At 42.0% G+C, this 14942-nt stretch overlaps 1 protein-coding gene across 1 annotated transcript in view; it reads left to right on the forward strand.

The window, feature by feature from the left end:
• The window catches only part of Aff2 (AF4/FMR2 family, member 2), a 484709-nt gene that overhangs the window by 438569 nt on the left and 31198 nt on the right, over positions 1 to 14942 (forward strand). The window contains exons 9-12 of the mRNA XM_005406396.1: positions 4031 to 4190; positions 6013 to 7041; positions 8585 to 8706; positions 13316 to 13538. Coding sequence (XP_005406453.1) covers positions 4031 to 4190; positions 6013 to 7041; positions 8585 to 8706; positions 13316 to 13538 — 1534 coding nt within the window. The remainder of the gene's footprint in view (positions 1 to 4030; positions 4191 to 6012; positions 7042 to 8584; positions 8707 to 13315; positions 13539 to 14942) is intronic.

The raw sequence follows: 14942 nt of genomic DNA on the forward strand, positions 1-14942 counted from the left end.
GAGCATTTGAAGCCATTACAAATGTGGGTCCTTTGAGAAGTCTGATTACAATAGAGGTGAAGTTATAATGTATAATTCTGATATCTACAGACTATAGAGCAGATGATAACATATATTAAATGTTATTGTTTTTAGTATCACATATTATCTCTGTTAGGACCACTAGCACTTTTTTAAAAGCAGCTTCTTAAAATATGAGAGCAAAATGGTGTGTGGAAAATAATTTTAGTACAGTCTTGGAGAATGAAGAGTGTGTAAACTGCACATTAGCTCTTCATCTCCTAGGCAGGATCAAGTACAGCCTGAGCTGGCTTCACTCATAGTCCCTTGAATATACATTTGGAAAATAAAGTAGTGACATATAAAAATCAATGTGGCAGAAGTAGAAATTTAGCTGAACAGATAACGGTTTTCAGTGAAGAAATGAAAGTGAAATAGTCTGATGTTTTTCCTTGAACTTGAAAGTTCTGCAGTGGCTTTTAGACAAGGATATCGCCCTGGGCTAATTATCCTGATAATGATGGTAGTCTTGCTTGTGAAGAAAATGATTCAGTTTTGTACTCACTGTGGGAGCAGTCCCAGCTATACACAAGGTGACCTCACAGGAAGGGAGGCCTCAACTCGGATTTGTAGCTTAGGTGGCTCAGTGGACTGGGTACAACCAGTATCCAGCAAGCCCATGAGCTGTGGATGAATAGAAGCTCCTCAAAAGGTGCTAGGGAGAGCAGTTGTGCTTTCATTTAAGTAGCTGTCATACCCTTCCACAAATGGTGGCTCTCCCCACTGTCAGCTGCACACATGCCCACAGAAAGCAATTCTTTCCAAGTCTTTACCCTCTGTGTGAGTTTTCATAGTGACCTCTAGGTCCACCTTCTCCGTCATCCCCAGGTCCCTGTGTGAGGGTATGAAAGGCTCATGTACTTCTCCACATCCTTTCCCTTCTCATCTCCTGAGAATGACCAGGTCATTGTTGGTGTTGACTGACCACTGAGTCGCTACCAGGGAATAGACCAACAGTCTTAGCTGTAAAACTTCTTAAGAAGAATAATTTCAAACTTTGTGTCATTGGGTCTCCATCAAGGATGCTGCTCTGCTGGAAACAGTCTTTATTTCATATTTATATCTATATCTGCTTTTGGTCAGTTTTTTATGCATGGTTTCTAGCAATTTCCATACTCTCTTCATCACAATTCTGAAATTTAAAAAGTTCTGAAAAGTGCTATTTTTTCAGACAAGATAAATTTCAGACAGATTCGTTTGATAACAAACTTGACTTAAACTGATGTGGGGATATTTATTTAAAGTGTTTACTCCTCTTACTGTGTGAATGCTAATGTAGAAATATGAATGAATTTTTTAAGGGGTGCATCCACAGATCACAGGGAGTACTGTGGGGATACATATATTTATGTATATGTTATAGTCACTATATTAACTTTTATGATTAAAAAAATCAAAATACCAAAATGCATTTGTCACCAGATGGCTTTTGGATAAAGAACACTTGTACACAGACACACACACACCCCACGCAGAGTTTTTGCTAAATCCATGAAACTTGTAGTTTGACTTGCCTGAGGAAAAAGTTTGTTTTGGTAAATAACACATCTGTGCTTTATGTACATCACATCAACGCATTTGGTTTTGAGGGAGTAATTCCAAGGATTGTTTTATTTCTTACAGAATTTGCTGAAAAAGAATCCAGTACCTGGGAACTCTATCCAAAAAATACTTTAAAGTAAATCCAGACTCTATTTTACTTTGATAGTATCAGCATGACCAGCTTCTTACAAGAAGCCAGAAATTAATGCATAGGTGTGGAAGAATACCAGGAAACAGGCTTTCACTTGAAAATCATAAGTTTGGAACCAAATTAGATTTTATCCTTCAATCCACCACCCACTATTCTCAATACTGCAGATGCTCCGTGTTATAACTGAAAATTTTCTTGAGGGAAATTGAGGCCAAGTTAGCCTAATCTCTGGATTAGTCTCACTTAGATATGTTCTATCAGTCTTTTGTAACTAAAGATAAAAACATTTGACTCAATTTAAAGAGAACTTTGCATAAATCTGGAGTCATACTGACCTTAAAGAGAGATCTGCAAAAGAATGCAAGGAAATAAAAGTCCCGAGTTATAATTCTCCTGCCCTCCCTCTATTGTTAGAGAAATAAACACACAGGTTCCCAGGAGATATAGTCCCCTATTTTTCATGCTTTCCTCTAAGCTCTTGGTATATTTGGGAGAGAAATGTGCTTGCAGATAGCATTTACTTAGGAGATAGCATTTTAAAATGAGCTTTTGCTCCATGAAAGAAAATGCCTATATGGAAGATTAAAGGATCGTTCTTCAAGGATGGATGGCACAAGGCCCTGTGTGCTGAATAGTGACGGATGAGGAGCCCATGCTGGCCTCGGAGGGATCTTATTCCCTCCCAAGCGGCAACCGAGTCCAGCTCCAACCCAGCTGGTGAGAACTGTAGCACTGAATAAAAGGCCCTGTGGAGTGATTGCCTGGAGAGGGGCATGGATTCCTTCGGGTTTAGGCAAGGAATACAGGTGCATCCTTCCACGTCTTGGGTAGAGGAGTCAGCCAAGTCTCTCCTCAGATTTTAAGTTAGGACCACGGAACTAGGTGAGCTCTACAGACCGGATTGTGCTCTCCTGGCTCCACTGAAGCCTCAGATTTGGAAAATGTGAGGTGGCAGAGCCTGACAACCTGCTGCTGTGTGTGAGAAGCAGGCAGGCCAGATGGATGACCAGCCAGAAACGTGGGTCAGACCTGGCCTGACGGGGAAGATGTGCCAGCCCCGAGCACACCTGCTGCTGTGGGCTCAGCTAAATTGCAAAGGTGGGCAGGGCTGAAGGGACAGAAATTAGAACCCTCCCCGTCCATTTTCTGAGAGAAAGCAAAAGAACTCAGTCCAAAGCGACAATGAGCCTAAGGACAGAGGGTGCTGACATACCCCAGCGTGCTATTAAGCAGCTGAGGCTGATTTGTTACAGGGCACAGAGAACAAACGATTGGTAAAGAGGAGTATTGATTCTCAATAAAGGCAAAGTAGCAAATGGTGTCACTTTCCAAATGCTTTGCTTGGTCAGCTTTACAAATTTAAAATCAATCATTAGAGATGGTTGGTCCCTTAGGATCATACCTCCTAGTAAGAGTTTTACAAAGACTTTTAAAAAATTATGGTGGAGGATGCAAAGAGGTGCATTCTCTCATTTCCTTATTCCTCTACCCAACAAAGAGCAACAGAAGACCCCTTGTCACCTTGGGGCTGAATGCTGGCCCTTTGCAGGGGATGTGTTCTGCACAGCCACTGGGAATGCACAGTACCAGGTGCTAACCTTGGTTCTCTGACTAGCTGTGAGGCAGAAGCAAGTCTCTCCTCTTCCCTTGGCCTCAGTTTCCCCCAATTAAGATGAGGGTTGGGCTCCCCTGAAATTGAGGAGAGGACCATACAGTCCTGGGTTTAGCTAGGATCAGAGCCCCTGGACAGACTTGTGAAGCTTTGAACAAGATGGCAACAGAAAACCCTGTGTCATTCTTACTGTTTTTGCTTTGTTTTGTTTTTGTCTATGTTGTAGGCATTTTGCTATTGTTTTTTCTCTTCAATTCTCTTAAAAAAAAATACAAAAAAGATGGTAACAAAAGCTGAAACATTATCTTAATGGAAGTAGATCCACGAAACAATTAGTATCTAAATCACTTCTGTATCTTGTGTTCATAACACGTGTCACTTTGGCCTAAACTTTTCGTGTGGATTGAGGGTGGCACGGCTTTCCTGGGAGGGAACTACACTGAGCTGGGAAGCCAAGGAGATTGCAAGCACACGGGTGTGTTCTAGTCAAACTCTGACACTGGGCCAGTCCCTCCTGAGCCCACCCTTCCGGTCTATAAAATGAAGGTGGTACACTCCACCCTGCCTATAGCTCACGGATTATAGGCCCTTGTGTTGCACTGGGCTGTTTCCATCTGGTTTGAGGCTGAAGGAAGTAATGAATGATGTCATTTTTTTTCTTCCAGCCCACCCTTGGCCACACCCCAGCCCCCACCTGCAGTTCAAGCCAGTGGGGGTTCTGGCAGCTCCAGCGAGTCAGAGAGCAGCTCCGAATCAGACTCTGACACGGAAAGCAGCACAACTGACAGCGAGTGCAATGAGGCACCTCGAGTGGCCACTCCAGAGGTGGGTTGAAGTGGCCAGGTTCCAGCCATTTTCTACACACACACATACACACACACTTTCAGCACCATAACTATTTCAGCATGGTAACTATGTCCACAAAATGTGCAAGTATTTCACAGCCCTTTTTTTGTCTTCAGCATATATTTGCATAGACCCTAACGCAGTTTCATTTCTTCTTATGTGATTTGCTGTGGGACTCGATCAAGCTTCCTCAAGGGTAGAGATCGAACAGTAATGACTGGACTAGCAGGTTCTAGTTCAAGAGAAACAACAAAACTAGTCAAGACCACTGCTCCCCTAGGCACACCAACCCTTACCTGCCATTAAAATTGTGAAAGCAGTAAACTGCCATAGTAAAGGAACACCCAAGCAGAATGCCTTTTCTTAAAGGTCAAATGATAGTTGAGAGTTCACATGCTTTTTATATCCATTTCTATCAAGTGTGTTTAGTGAGTGATTCATGAAGACATTGAATAAGCCCTGAACATACAAAACAATAATTTGGAATTTAGAATAAAAACTATTTCGTTCCTTCCTACCATCCCCTCTGAGTTCAGGATAGCTGCTCTGATACCCAGAGCCTGCACCTGGTACAACAAGCAAATCCCGCCTTGTCATCTTCATACAGGCGTTTTTCAGTAACCAGGAAGGAATGATAAAAGTAGGCAGGAGTGGTATCACAGCTGCTAATGACAGCAAACACGTACGGAGCAGAGGCCTTATACCAGGCACTGTGCTACGCTCTTTACTTGCATGCTCCCATCTCACCTTCATCATGGCCCTATGGGTTATGATCCACTGTTACGATCTGCGTTTGACAGATGAGGATACAAGTTTCTGAGAGCAACTTTCCCAAGCCCCCTCAGACACACAGTAGTAGAGCAGGACCGAATCCCAGGTCAGTGTGTCACCAGAACTGGGTTTCTTCACTCTGAAGCTGCTCCACCGATAATGGCAGCTGATACATCTTCACCTTTTACCCGCCACCGTCGGGTGTAGGTTGGAGCCACAGCCACTCATGTGTTTTTAATTCTGTCACCCTCTATTGGCTGGTGCCATAAGCTTCAGTTGATGACTTTCAAAAGAAGAGCTCTCTCAAATAAAAATGATGGCTCTTTTAGTTCGACTGGCACAATTCAGAGTTGGGAATCCAGGACCTGAATTGTATGCATCATTTCCATGGCTTAATAGTGGACGCTAATGCCTGTATTCATATCCCCATAAATCGGTTATTGCCCATACATTGAGGAAAGTGCAGTGGTTTTTGGAAGTCAAATCTTTTCATCCTCCAGTAAAAATACAAAAGGCTTGTTCTGTTGGCAGTGAATTAGAGCATCACATAGGAGGCACTGGCACTTCGGCGGATGGAAAGCCTTTCCTTTTGAATTACACTTGAGGCATGCTTAGATTTCTTTTCAGGATCAGAGACCATTACTGCTGCCTCCTGCTGAGGGGTCTAGTGATGATTCTCAGCAAAGAATTTTGGGAACAGATTTTCCTCCCAGGACCCCCTGCCTACCTTCTGAAACATCTCTGTGTGAATCATTCTTTTTTTCCTGGCCAGAGTAGAGAATATTGTTAGAGGAAGAGTGGGAATTAGTTTAAATAAGCAGACTACAGCTGGTTTGTATCTGGCTATCTAGGTAATTTGATTAGTGTTGGTAGTGCATGTGTGCATGAGTGTGTGTGTACTTGGACATGTGCGAATGGTCACTTAATATCCAAAGCTTCTACCAGCAAGCAGTCCCTGCACAAGTGAAGAATTCTTCTACATTCATCTCAAATGTGAAATTTATTGTTGCTGCTTTTTCTCAATCTGCAGCCTGAGCCACCCTCAACCAACAAGTGGCAGCTGGATAAATGGCTGAATAAGGTGACATCTCAGAACAAATCATTTATTTGTGGCCAAAATGAAACGCCCATGGAGACAATTTCTCTGCCTCCTCCAATTATCCAGCCAATGGAAGTCCAGATCAAAGTGAAATCAAACCCCAGCCAGGTATTGGCTGAGCCCAAAGAAAGGCCTCTCCTGAGTCTCATTAGGGAGAAAGCCCGTCCTCGGCCCACCCAGAAAACTCCAGAAACAAAGGCTTTGAAGCATAAATTGACGACTGTTGAGACAGCTTCTCAAAGGACAATTGGGAAGAAACAACCCAAAAAAGTTGAGAAGAACACCAGCATTGAGGAGTTTACCTGGCCCAAACCAAATATTACCAGCAGCACTCCCAAAGAAAAAGAAAGTGTGGAGCTTCCTGACCCACCAAGAAGCCGCAGCAAAGCCACTGCCCACAAACCAGTTCCTAGGAAAGAACCAAGGCCTAACATCTCCTTGGCTGCTGAGAAGAAGAAGTACAGAGGGCCTAGCAAGATTGTGCCAAAGTCCCGGGAATTCATTGAAACAGATTCGTCTACATCTGACTCCAACACCGATCAGGAAGAGACCTTGCAGATCAAAGTCCTGCCTCCTTGCATGGCTCCTGGAAGCAACTCTGCAAAATCCAAGGAGACCTGTGGTGCAAGCCTGACCTTCAGTACCTTAATCAGCAGCAGCAGCAGCAGCAGCAGCAGCAGCAGCAACAACAACAGCTTATCCAGCAGTAATGATGAGCCATCTTTCTCGCCCATTTCTGTCATGCAGACAGAGTTACTGTCCCCTCTTCGAGATCACGAGAATCTGAAAAACCTCTGGGTGAAGATTGACCTTGACTTACTTTCTAGAGTACCTGGCCACAACTCACTTCAAGCAGCATCTGCCAAGCCAGACCACAAGGAAACACCCTCAAAACCCAGACGTCAGACTGGTACCACAGCTGTGGAAAAACCTGCCCCGAAAGGCAAGCGTAAGCACAAGGTAAGCTATGTGCGGTGGCTTGCCAAGTGATCAGCGGCAGTGGCTGGCTGTTACCTCACTTCATCTGGAGTCTCATTTTCAAGAAGGCCAGTGGTGATAGATTGCAGACTTCGGTGTTGCTTCCCATAGGAAATGGAGTATTTGACACGTGATCAGAGACAAAACACTAGAGTGAGAAGAGTTCAACAGCTAGTGGCACTATGGCACCTGAGAGATTACCATGTGGTAGGAAAGAATATAAAGAAAATCCACTCCCCCTCTCCCCCGCCACCAACAGCCAGTCACTGGAGTCAGTGCTTTAAAGTGCTCCTGATATCAGGGAGTTATTGCTCTGCAGTCCCCAACTGTGCCCACAATGTCTCAATACATCCTCTGAGCTTGTTCATTTCTCTACATAAACATTCACTTGCTCACGACCCAGTCATCTTTGGAGTCCCATTGGAGTACCAGAGACATGTTCTGCCCAGTCCGATGGGATCACTGGTTTAAGTAGTAGGCATGTCCTGGGAGTAATTTGCCTGCAGGCAGTTGGAACTGAATTCCAAGCCTCCAAAACAGAGAAATGAGAATGACCCTTCCTTCTGAAATATGTCTGCCGAGACGAGCTAGTGGCCAATAAGTTCACTCTCATTTGTCTCTAGATCTTGGGTACTTTTTTTAGAATAATATTGTCAAACGGTGACATCCAGGTAATCTTATTTCCAACAGCTGCTTTAGTGGCTGGAGAGGAGATTCCTAGTCCTTTTTCCCATTTCTTTTATTTCTTCCTGGAGAGACTTAGTATGCCAGAATAGCTCAAATCCTTCCATGAAGAACAGCCCACCCATAGCCAGGACTGATCTGTTGAAAAGGCTACTGCAAGAATGAGTTCAGTGTTCACTCAATTGTAATTTAGATGTTGAAACCAGAGGGTATGATGTCTGAGTCATTCACCAAATGTACCCAGTGAGAGTATTACAAAATACGGAGCAGCCCTGGGACCCTTGCCGCTCCACCGCTTCCTCTGTCAGCAATGGCAGTAGTAGAAGCAGAGGTGCAACTGTACCTTTAGCGCTAACATATGCACATATGTAAAGATGTGCCTTGCACTTAGCTCTTCTCCCTGCGCATTGTTGATCTTGTAAGCAGCCTTTCCATGTCACTTCCCATCTCTGTGGTGTTTACGAAGATGTGCACCGTTAGAGTTACAATGTTAGTTTCTAAATCACATGCTTGTGTGGTGTTGATGAAGAAAGTGCCTGAAAAGGAGAGATTCTCTTTACTTTTGTTAGGGGATTCCTGTGCCATCCAATCTTTAATCAGACGTTCACATCGCAGTTTAAGTCCCTCCAGTGCCAGCCTCTCTGTAGGACTAGACCAGAGAAGGCTGATTGCTTTTCTGTCTGATCAAAGGTGCACATTTAGCGCCCTTACCTAATCTAGAAGTTAAAAGTGCAGCAAACTATCTTGCTTATTTTTTTAAATGTTTGAAACATGCTTGTCTGAATGTGTCATGTATTTCAAGGTCTATTTTTCTTTTTCTTTTTTTTTTTCCTTGTTAAAGCCAACAGAAGTTGCCGAGAAAATCCCGGAGAAGAAGCAGCGCCTGGAGGAGGCCGCCACCCTCTGCTTGCTTCCTCCTTGCATCTCACCAGCCCCACCCCATAAGCCTCCCAGCGCTAGAGAGTAAGTGCGCCCCGGCCCTGGATGATCTTTCTGACTTTTAAGAAATCCTCCCTGAACACTTTTTGGCGTATTCGAACTCAGAGGAAAGTCAGGCAAACACCAGGAGTATCTCAGCCAGGCCTGACAGCTGGCCCTGGCCACTGCTCTAACACGAGGAGGACAAAGAAGGAGTGCAGGCTATACAGTCTGCCAGGTTTGAGGTCACTGTGAGCTTTGTGGCAACATTTCTTTATGCCAACTCAGACTGATGGCTGAAATGAGCCAAAATGAATTTTTCATGCAAAGTGAATGGTAAAAAGTGAGTTAAAAGTGGGTAGTGTCAAGTGACACCTATCGCTTTAACCAGATCACCTGCTTCTGGCCAAAGCTCCATTGTGATGGTGATTAAATAATTTCCCTGCTAAAGCAGCTCCTTGGTGTTGATTGGTGACGCAGCTGCTGCACTTTTGATGTCATTACCTAATGTTAATCCAAAGCTTGAGGGCCAGCAGCTACACGGCGAAGTCCGCAGAGGCTAGGGGAATGACAGGGTTGGGGAGGACAGAGAGATGAGTTGTCAGGGAGATGCCCTCTCCCAGGGGCAGTTCTATGTCTGGGAAAGCCAGCTGGGATGCATATGCAAATTCCAACCAACTAGCACTTCCTCTCCCATCCTTCTCTGTGTGGAAGGTTTCAGAGTCAAGCAGGAGGCGTCCTTGTTCCTTCGTCACTCAAACAGCATTAGCCTTCCCTAGAGAAGTCCTACCCTCTGTTACCACCAAGCATCATGACCCAGTTCTTTCTGTCTTATAAATATCACTTAACTAACAATCACGTCAGCTACTTGAACCATTCCATCTGGGTAATTATTGCCATAAATTCATTCAACATTAGAGATTGCTTCCATCAAAGCCCAGTTTTGGAGCCTATTAGCAGCCCAGAGCAGAGGCAATCTGGCTAACTGCTGCTATACAATTGATTTCACAGATTACTGTTTAACATCAGTGATACGGCATCAATCTGCCACAGATGAGATGTCGGAAATAAGTTATCAGCTTGTGTGGGTCTGGATCCTTGTTGTTTTGAGACGGAAGGTAGGAAGAAACCAATTACTACTAGTTCCTTACTATAGCGTGAGGGGCTTTGTGCCCTGGGCTGCCCTCCCCCTGAGGACCAGCAGCTATGTGTGAGGCTTGTCTGAACTCTGCTATGACGTGGCTCTGAAACATTCATTCATAGAGGAAAAAGGCAAAAGCAATGGGGCACTGCCACCACCATCAGTCCACACTGCTTTTCCTGCAGGCTCCTGATTACTCAACTGAGAGACTTGCTGCTTTTTTTGTCTTATGGGAGGGAAGTGAACAAGTATTAAATAAACATCTAGCCATTCATGTTTGGTTTTATACAATGGTAGTTTTAATCTATAGTTTCACAATCTCTCTGCTTTTCTGTTAGGCAGAAAGGCAGTGTTTCCCTAGGAGCCTTTATTATTCAGGAAGGGGCCCGAAGCAAGTTCTTAGACTCATCCAACAAAATCACATCTCTGAAAATGCGGAAGAATGGAGCAAGGACGGGTGTCTTCTAGGCCTGCTCTTGGGAATCTTCTCTCAAGTGTTTTCTGCTCCCTTGTGCCTTTAACCTTTCATGCTCAACCTTTAGGCCTTTTTGTGAGACAACAGTCACTTTTTTTTTTTCTGGTACCGGGACTTGAACTCACGACCTTGCACTTGCCGGGCAGGCACTGTGCCGCTGAGCTAAATCCCCAGCCCCATCATTCACTTTTTAAAACAGTAGTTCTAAACACAGCAAAGATGACACAGCAGGCTACGGCAACTGAAGTCACCCTGTCATCCAAAAGAAGGTCTATGACTGGTCATTCGAGAGATGAAAATTAAAACAATGCTGAGATTCCACCTCACTCCAAAAAGAATGGCAATTATTGAAAAATCAACTAATAACAAATGTTGGCAGGGCTGTGGGGGAAAAGGAACCCTTCTCCACTGTAGGTGGGAGTGTAGACTGGTGCAGCCACTGTGGAAATCAGTGTGGTGATTCATCAGAAAACTAGGATTAGAGGTTCCATTTCACCCAGCAATTCCCCTGCTCGATACCTTCGTGGTAGAATTAAAAACATAATATCACAATGATATATGCACATCTATGTTTATAGTAGCACAATTTGTAATAGATAAATCTTAGAAACAGCACAAATGCCCATCAACCACTGAATGGGTAAAAAAGATCTGTTTTTTTTTTTTTTTTATACAATGGAGTACTACTCAGCCACAAAGAAGGATAAACTAGAGACATTCCTAGGTAAATGAATGCACCTTGAGTTCACACTCTTTAAATGAAATAAATCAGACACACATGTGTAAATATTGCACTGTCTGTTTGGTGTGAGAAACTGAAAGGGTAAATATGGACCAAAGTGTAAAATAGGTATAGTGAAATAGGAAGAAATTGTTCAGAAGAAAGAGGAACTAGGAAGGGGGAAGAGGGAAAAGAAGAGGAGAAAAGGATAAAAGAAGGACAAAATGGAAACACAGCTTTGTAAATGAGGAAAGGAAGAGTGGTTGAAGGTATAGGAGGGGAATGAAAAGAAAAAAAATCAGGAAACAGGATATATCATGAATAGGTACAAACTCCCTTTGATGAATATGATCACTGTACATATCTAAATTGTATCAATAAACTTAATAAAATGTTTTTTAAAAGACAAGGTCTCTGAGGATCCCCTCCTCTCCCTGGGGATTGGCCCTCGAGCAGGCATTCTGAGGGACTGTAGGCCATTATATCACTAGACTATGTAAAGAGGGACCTAAAGGTGCAAAACCTATGGATGGAAGCCATAAGAGCAAGAGAGCTATCTCTAGAAACTGCTCCTTGGGTACCTCTTGCCAGGGAAAGCATTAAAGGGCCCAGTAGGTCCAGGCCACTTCCAGGCAGATGAAAAGAAGGTGAGGTCACGGGCACCCACCACACAGAATGTAGCAAGTCCCCATCACTCAGTTCAGGGGCAGATGGGAAGGCTTTGATTGATGTAGACAATAGTGAATCAGTTGCTTCTCAGAAGCTACCCTTCCCTTTGCAGCCCCTACTGCCTTCTCAGCCAGCTTAGATTACGGGAGAGCGATCAGGACTAAAGAATCATTCACCTCCTGTAGATGCCATAGCAAGGCTTGACATGGGTATATATTAATTTCCAAAGGTCAGGTGCCTCTGAAATCACTGCATTTAATGTGGCCTAATGCTGATAGGGCATCCTTGTGGACAAGAATCTTAATCTACATAGTCGCCATCATGTTTATCAGGCATCAGTGCTATCTTATAACGGTTCTACATTTCAGAGCAATTTTAAAAATCCATTGGCAAGCATTTTTATATCAACTTCAATTGATTAAGGTAATGACAGAGTCACCTAATTTTTTATATACTTTCACTATGTTACAATAAAATAACATAGGGCCATATTTATATTACAAAAGATGAGGAAGATGACACATATTATTACAGTGGGCAAATTTGTGCAACATAGCAGAAGTGGAAGAAGGGGACTGCACTGACTTCTATTTCGAGAAATCAGACCATTTGAATGCTTGTTCATCTTTGATTTGTAGCTTAGAGATACAGCAAATCTATATTTCTAGACACTGACTGAAATTGACCAAGAGGAAAACATAAATTCTTGTTGACTTAATTTGCTATTGAAAATTGTAGTCAATAATCATGAAAAGTAAATGGCTGTGCAGTGCAATATTAGTTGTCTAAGAAAAGATTAAAATTCAAGTAATCTTCATTGATTAGTCTAAGACAGTAACTAAAATGAAAATCCATGACCCAATTACCATGTTAAGCAGTTAGCATAAGATTTTAGTTGTTCTGTTTTATTTGAAGTCTCAGTCTTTTTGATGGTGCCCATTTAATGGGCAGATAAATCAGCTTGAAAGCATGGGAGTACTTTTAGGACTCTAGATATCTCATGTCAATATGACCAAAGAATCTTTCTTAAATGGACTTTTGTGAAGTGGAGTACATCAGTACTTCAATAAAACAGTTTAAGGTCAGGTGTTCATTATGCTTTGGTGATAAGGCGGAACATTTTGGATATGCAATTGCAATGTCACAATATTATTTCCTGTATAATTTATTTCTAAGTAACATATAATCATCAAATTTCTTAAGAAACTATCCTTCCACTTATTATATATTATACATTTACTGCATGATTGTTCAGTTAAGTCCTGTAGCAAAATAAGTAGAAACTATCCTAAAAATGATGGGATGAAAGTCTGTATTGTATTTTCCTTAAATCTAATTAACAGTAATCTAATTTCTATCGGTGACAAATGTTATACTGCAGCATGTTCTTTTAGGCATTTACAGTTGTCATGGAGTTCTGCTTCAATGACAGTTGTTTAGTTCTCAATACATATGTGTGCCTATCTATGTATATGAAGAGAGATATCTGTATAGATATCTATGTCTACATGCATTTTATATATCATTTACCATAGAAAAATGATCATTAATTAAAGTAGAATTGCAGCAAAAAGCCCTAGCAGTATGGGGAAAATCAGAATAAAGCAAGATAACTCTTTCTGGTGCCCTATACTTTTTGTTTCCACAGAAATAATTCATCCAGGAGAGCAAATAGAAGAAAAGAAGAAAAATTGTTTCCTCCTCCACTTTCACCCCTGCCAGAGGACCCTCCACGTCGCAGAAATGTCAGTGGCAATAATGGACCCTTCAGTCAAGACAAAAACATCTCCATGACTGGACAGGTCACCTCTACTAAACCTAAGAGAAGCGAAGGCAAATTCTGTGCTACTTTCAAAGGGATATCCGTAAATGTAAGTGTCTTTGAAGAAAGATTATAATTGTCAGATAGAAACAAGTTAAACCCACTCAGCTAACCTGACTTGACCAGAGCAAATGTTGCAAGCAGGAAGGGAAGAAAAACCACAGAGAACACACAGATGTGGGTGTGGTTGTGTACTCAAACACTCAAACTATCCATTACTCTTATTTCAAAGCTTGATTATTCCTTCTCAGCATAAATTTGTTTCATTCCAGATTAATTCTCCACCTTGTTTTCCCAAACAAATGGTACATGCAGAAATGCAGGGACTTGGGTGTCCTTTGGTCCAGTCTCTTCATATCTTGGGGTGGGGAAGACACTTCCATAACACTGACCACAGTCTATGGCACATGGTAGGTGGAGATCATTCAGTGAGTGCATAAACAAGTGGATGGATGGATATTTCCCAAGATCACTGAACTGGTGCAGAAATTCTAAGTTGCATTCTTTCTACTTCTTAGCTTGGCAAATGCGAATTGTTTTCCAAAACAGTGATTAAATTGGATTGAATTTAAAAAGAGGACATGTTGCTAAAATCGCACAGTTATGGTTCTAAACTCAGCTAAAGGACAGTGTAGTCCACTGGATTTTCTGCACTGCTGCTCAGTTAGCAGAGATAATTGGAAATTTGTACCATTTTTTATACCCACGTACAAAGTCTTTTCCTTTGCCTCAAGTATAGGCACATGAACTGTTGAAAACACTACCTCCAAAAAAACCCCTCCAAAATCATACACAGATGTGGCATCCATATGCATCTAGTCTTTTAAAAAGATGATATAAAAGGCAAATAAATAATAAAAGTTCTCATAAGTCTATAACCAACATTTTGGACCCTAAACCACAAGTTCTTGTCTAACACCCATATTGTGTTCTCCATCATCTGAAATGATTGAGATAACCTTCATCTCTAAGTAGATTTCATCACCTATATAAACGAATTACACTAGCATGAAGTTGTCATTTTCCATACACATTTAATGATGCTGACGGTACAGTGTTGGGAATTAAACCATCTATTCTAAACAGTAATTATGTTACCCGTCCTATTTTTCACATGGAGTGTAATTAATATTTTGGACTCCAACTGAGCTCTACTACAAGCTTTTGGAGGGCATGCAACTCATTGGAGAATCCTCTCTGTATAGTGCCTAGTATATTGTCACAAATAATTAAATGTTGTAAATAATAGTGCCTAGTATATTGGTAGCAATAATTAAATGTTATAAATAATACAGATGTTATTATGACAATGAGAATGCTTACAAGAATTTGTAGCCAATTCCATAAGAGCTAAAAATTACTGGAAAAACATGATAAATATAATTATATTTGCTCATAAAAGGGCTTTATCTTTCTTTAAGGATCATGAAACATCTCCTCTGGGTTCATAAAA

Source organism: Chinchilla lanigera, unplaced genomic scaffold, assembly GCF_000276665.1.
Source record: "Chinchilla lanigera isolate Chin_1 unplaced genomic scaffold, ChiLan1.0 scaffold00097, whole genome shotgun sequence".
Classification (NCBI taxonomy): domain Eukaryota; kingdom Metazoa; phylum Chordata; class Mammalia; order Rodentia; family Chinchillidae; genus Chinchilla; species Chinchilla lanigera.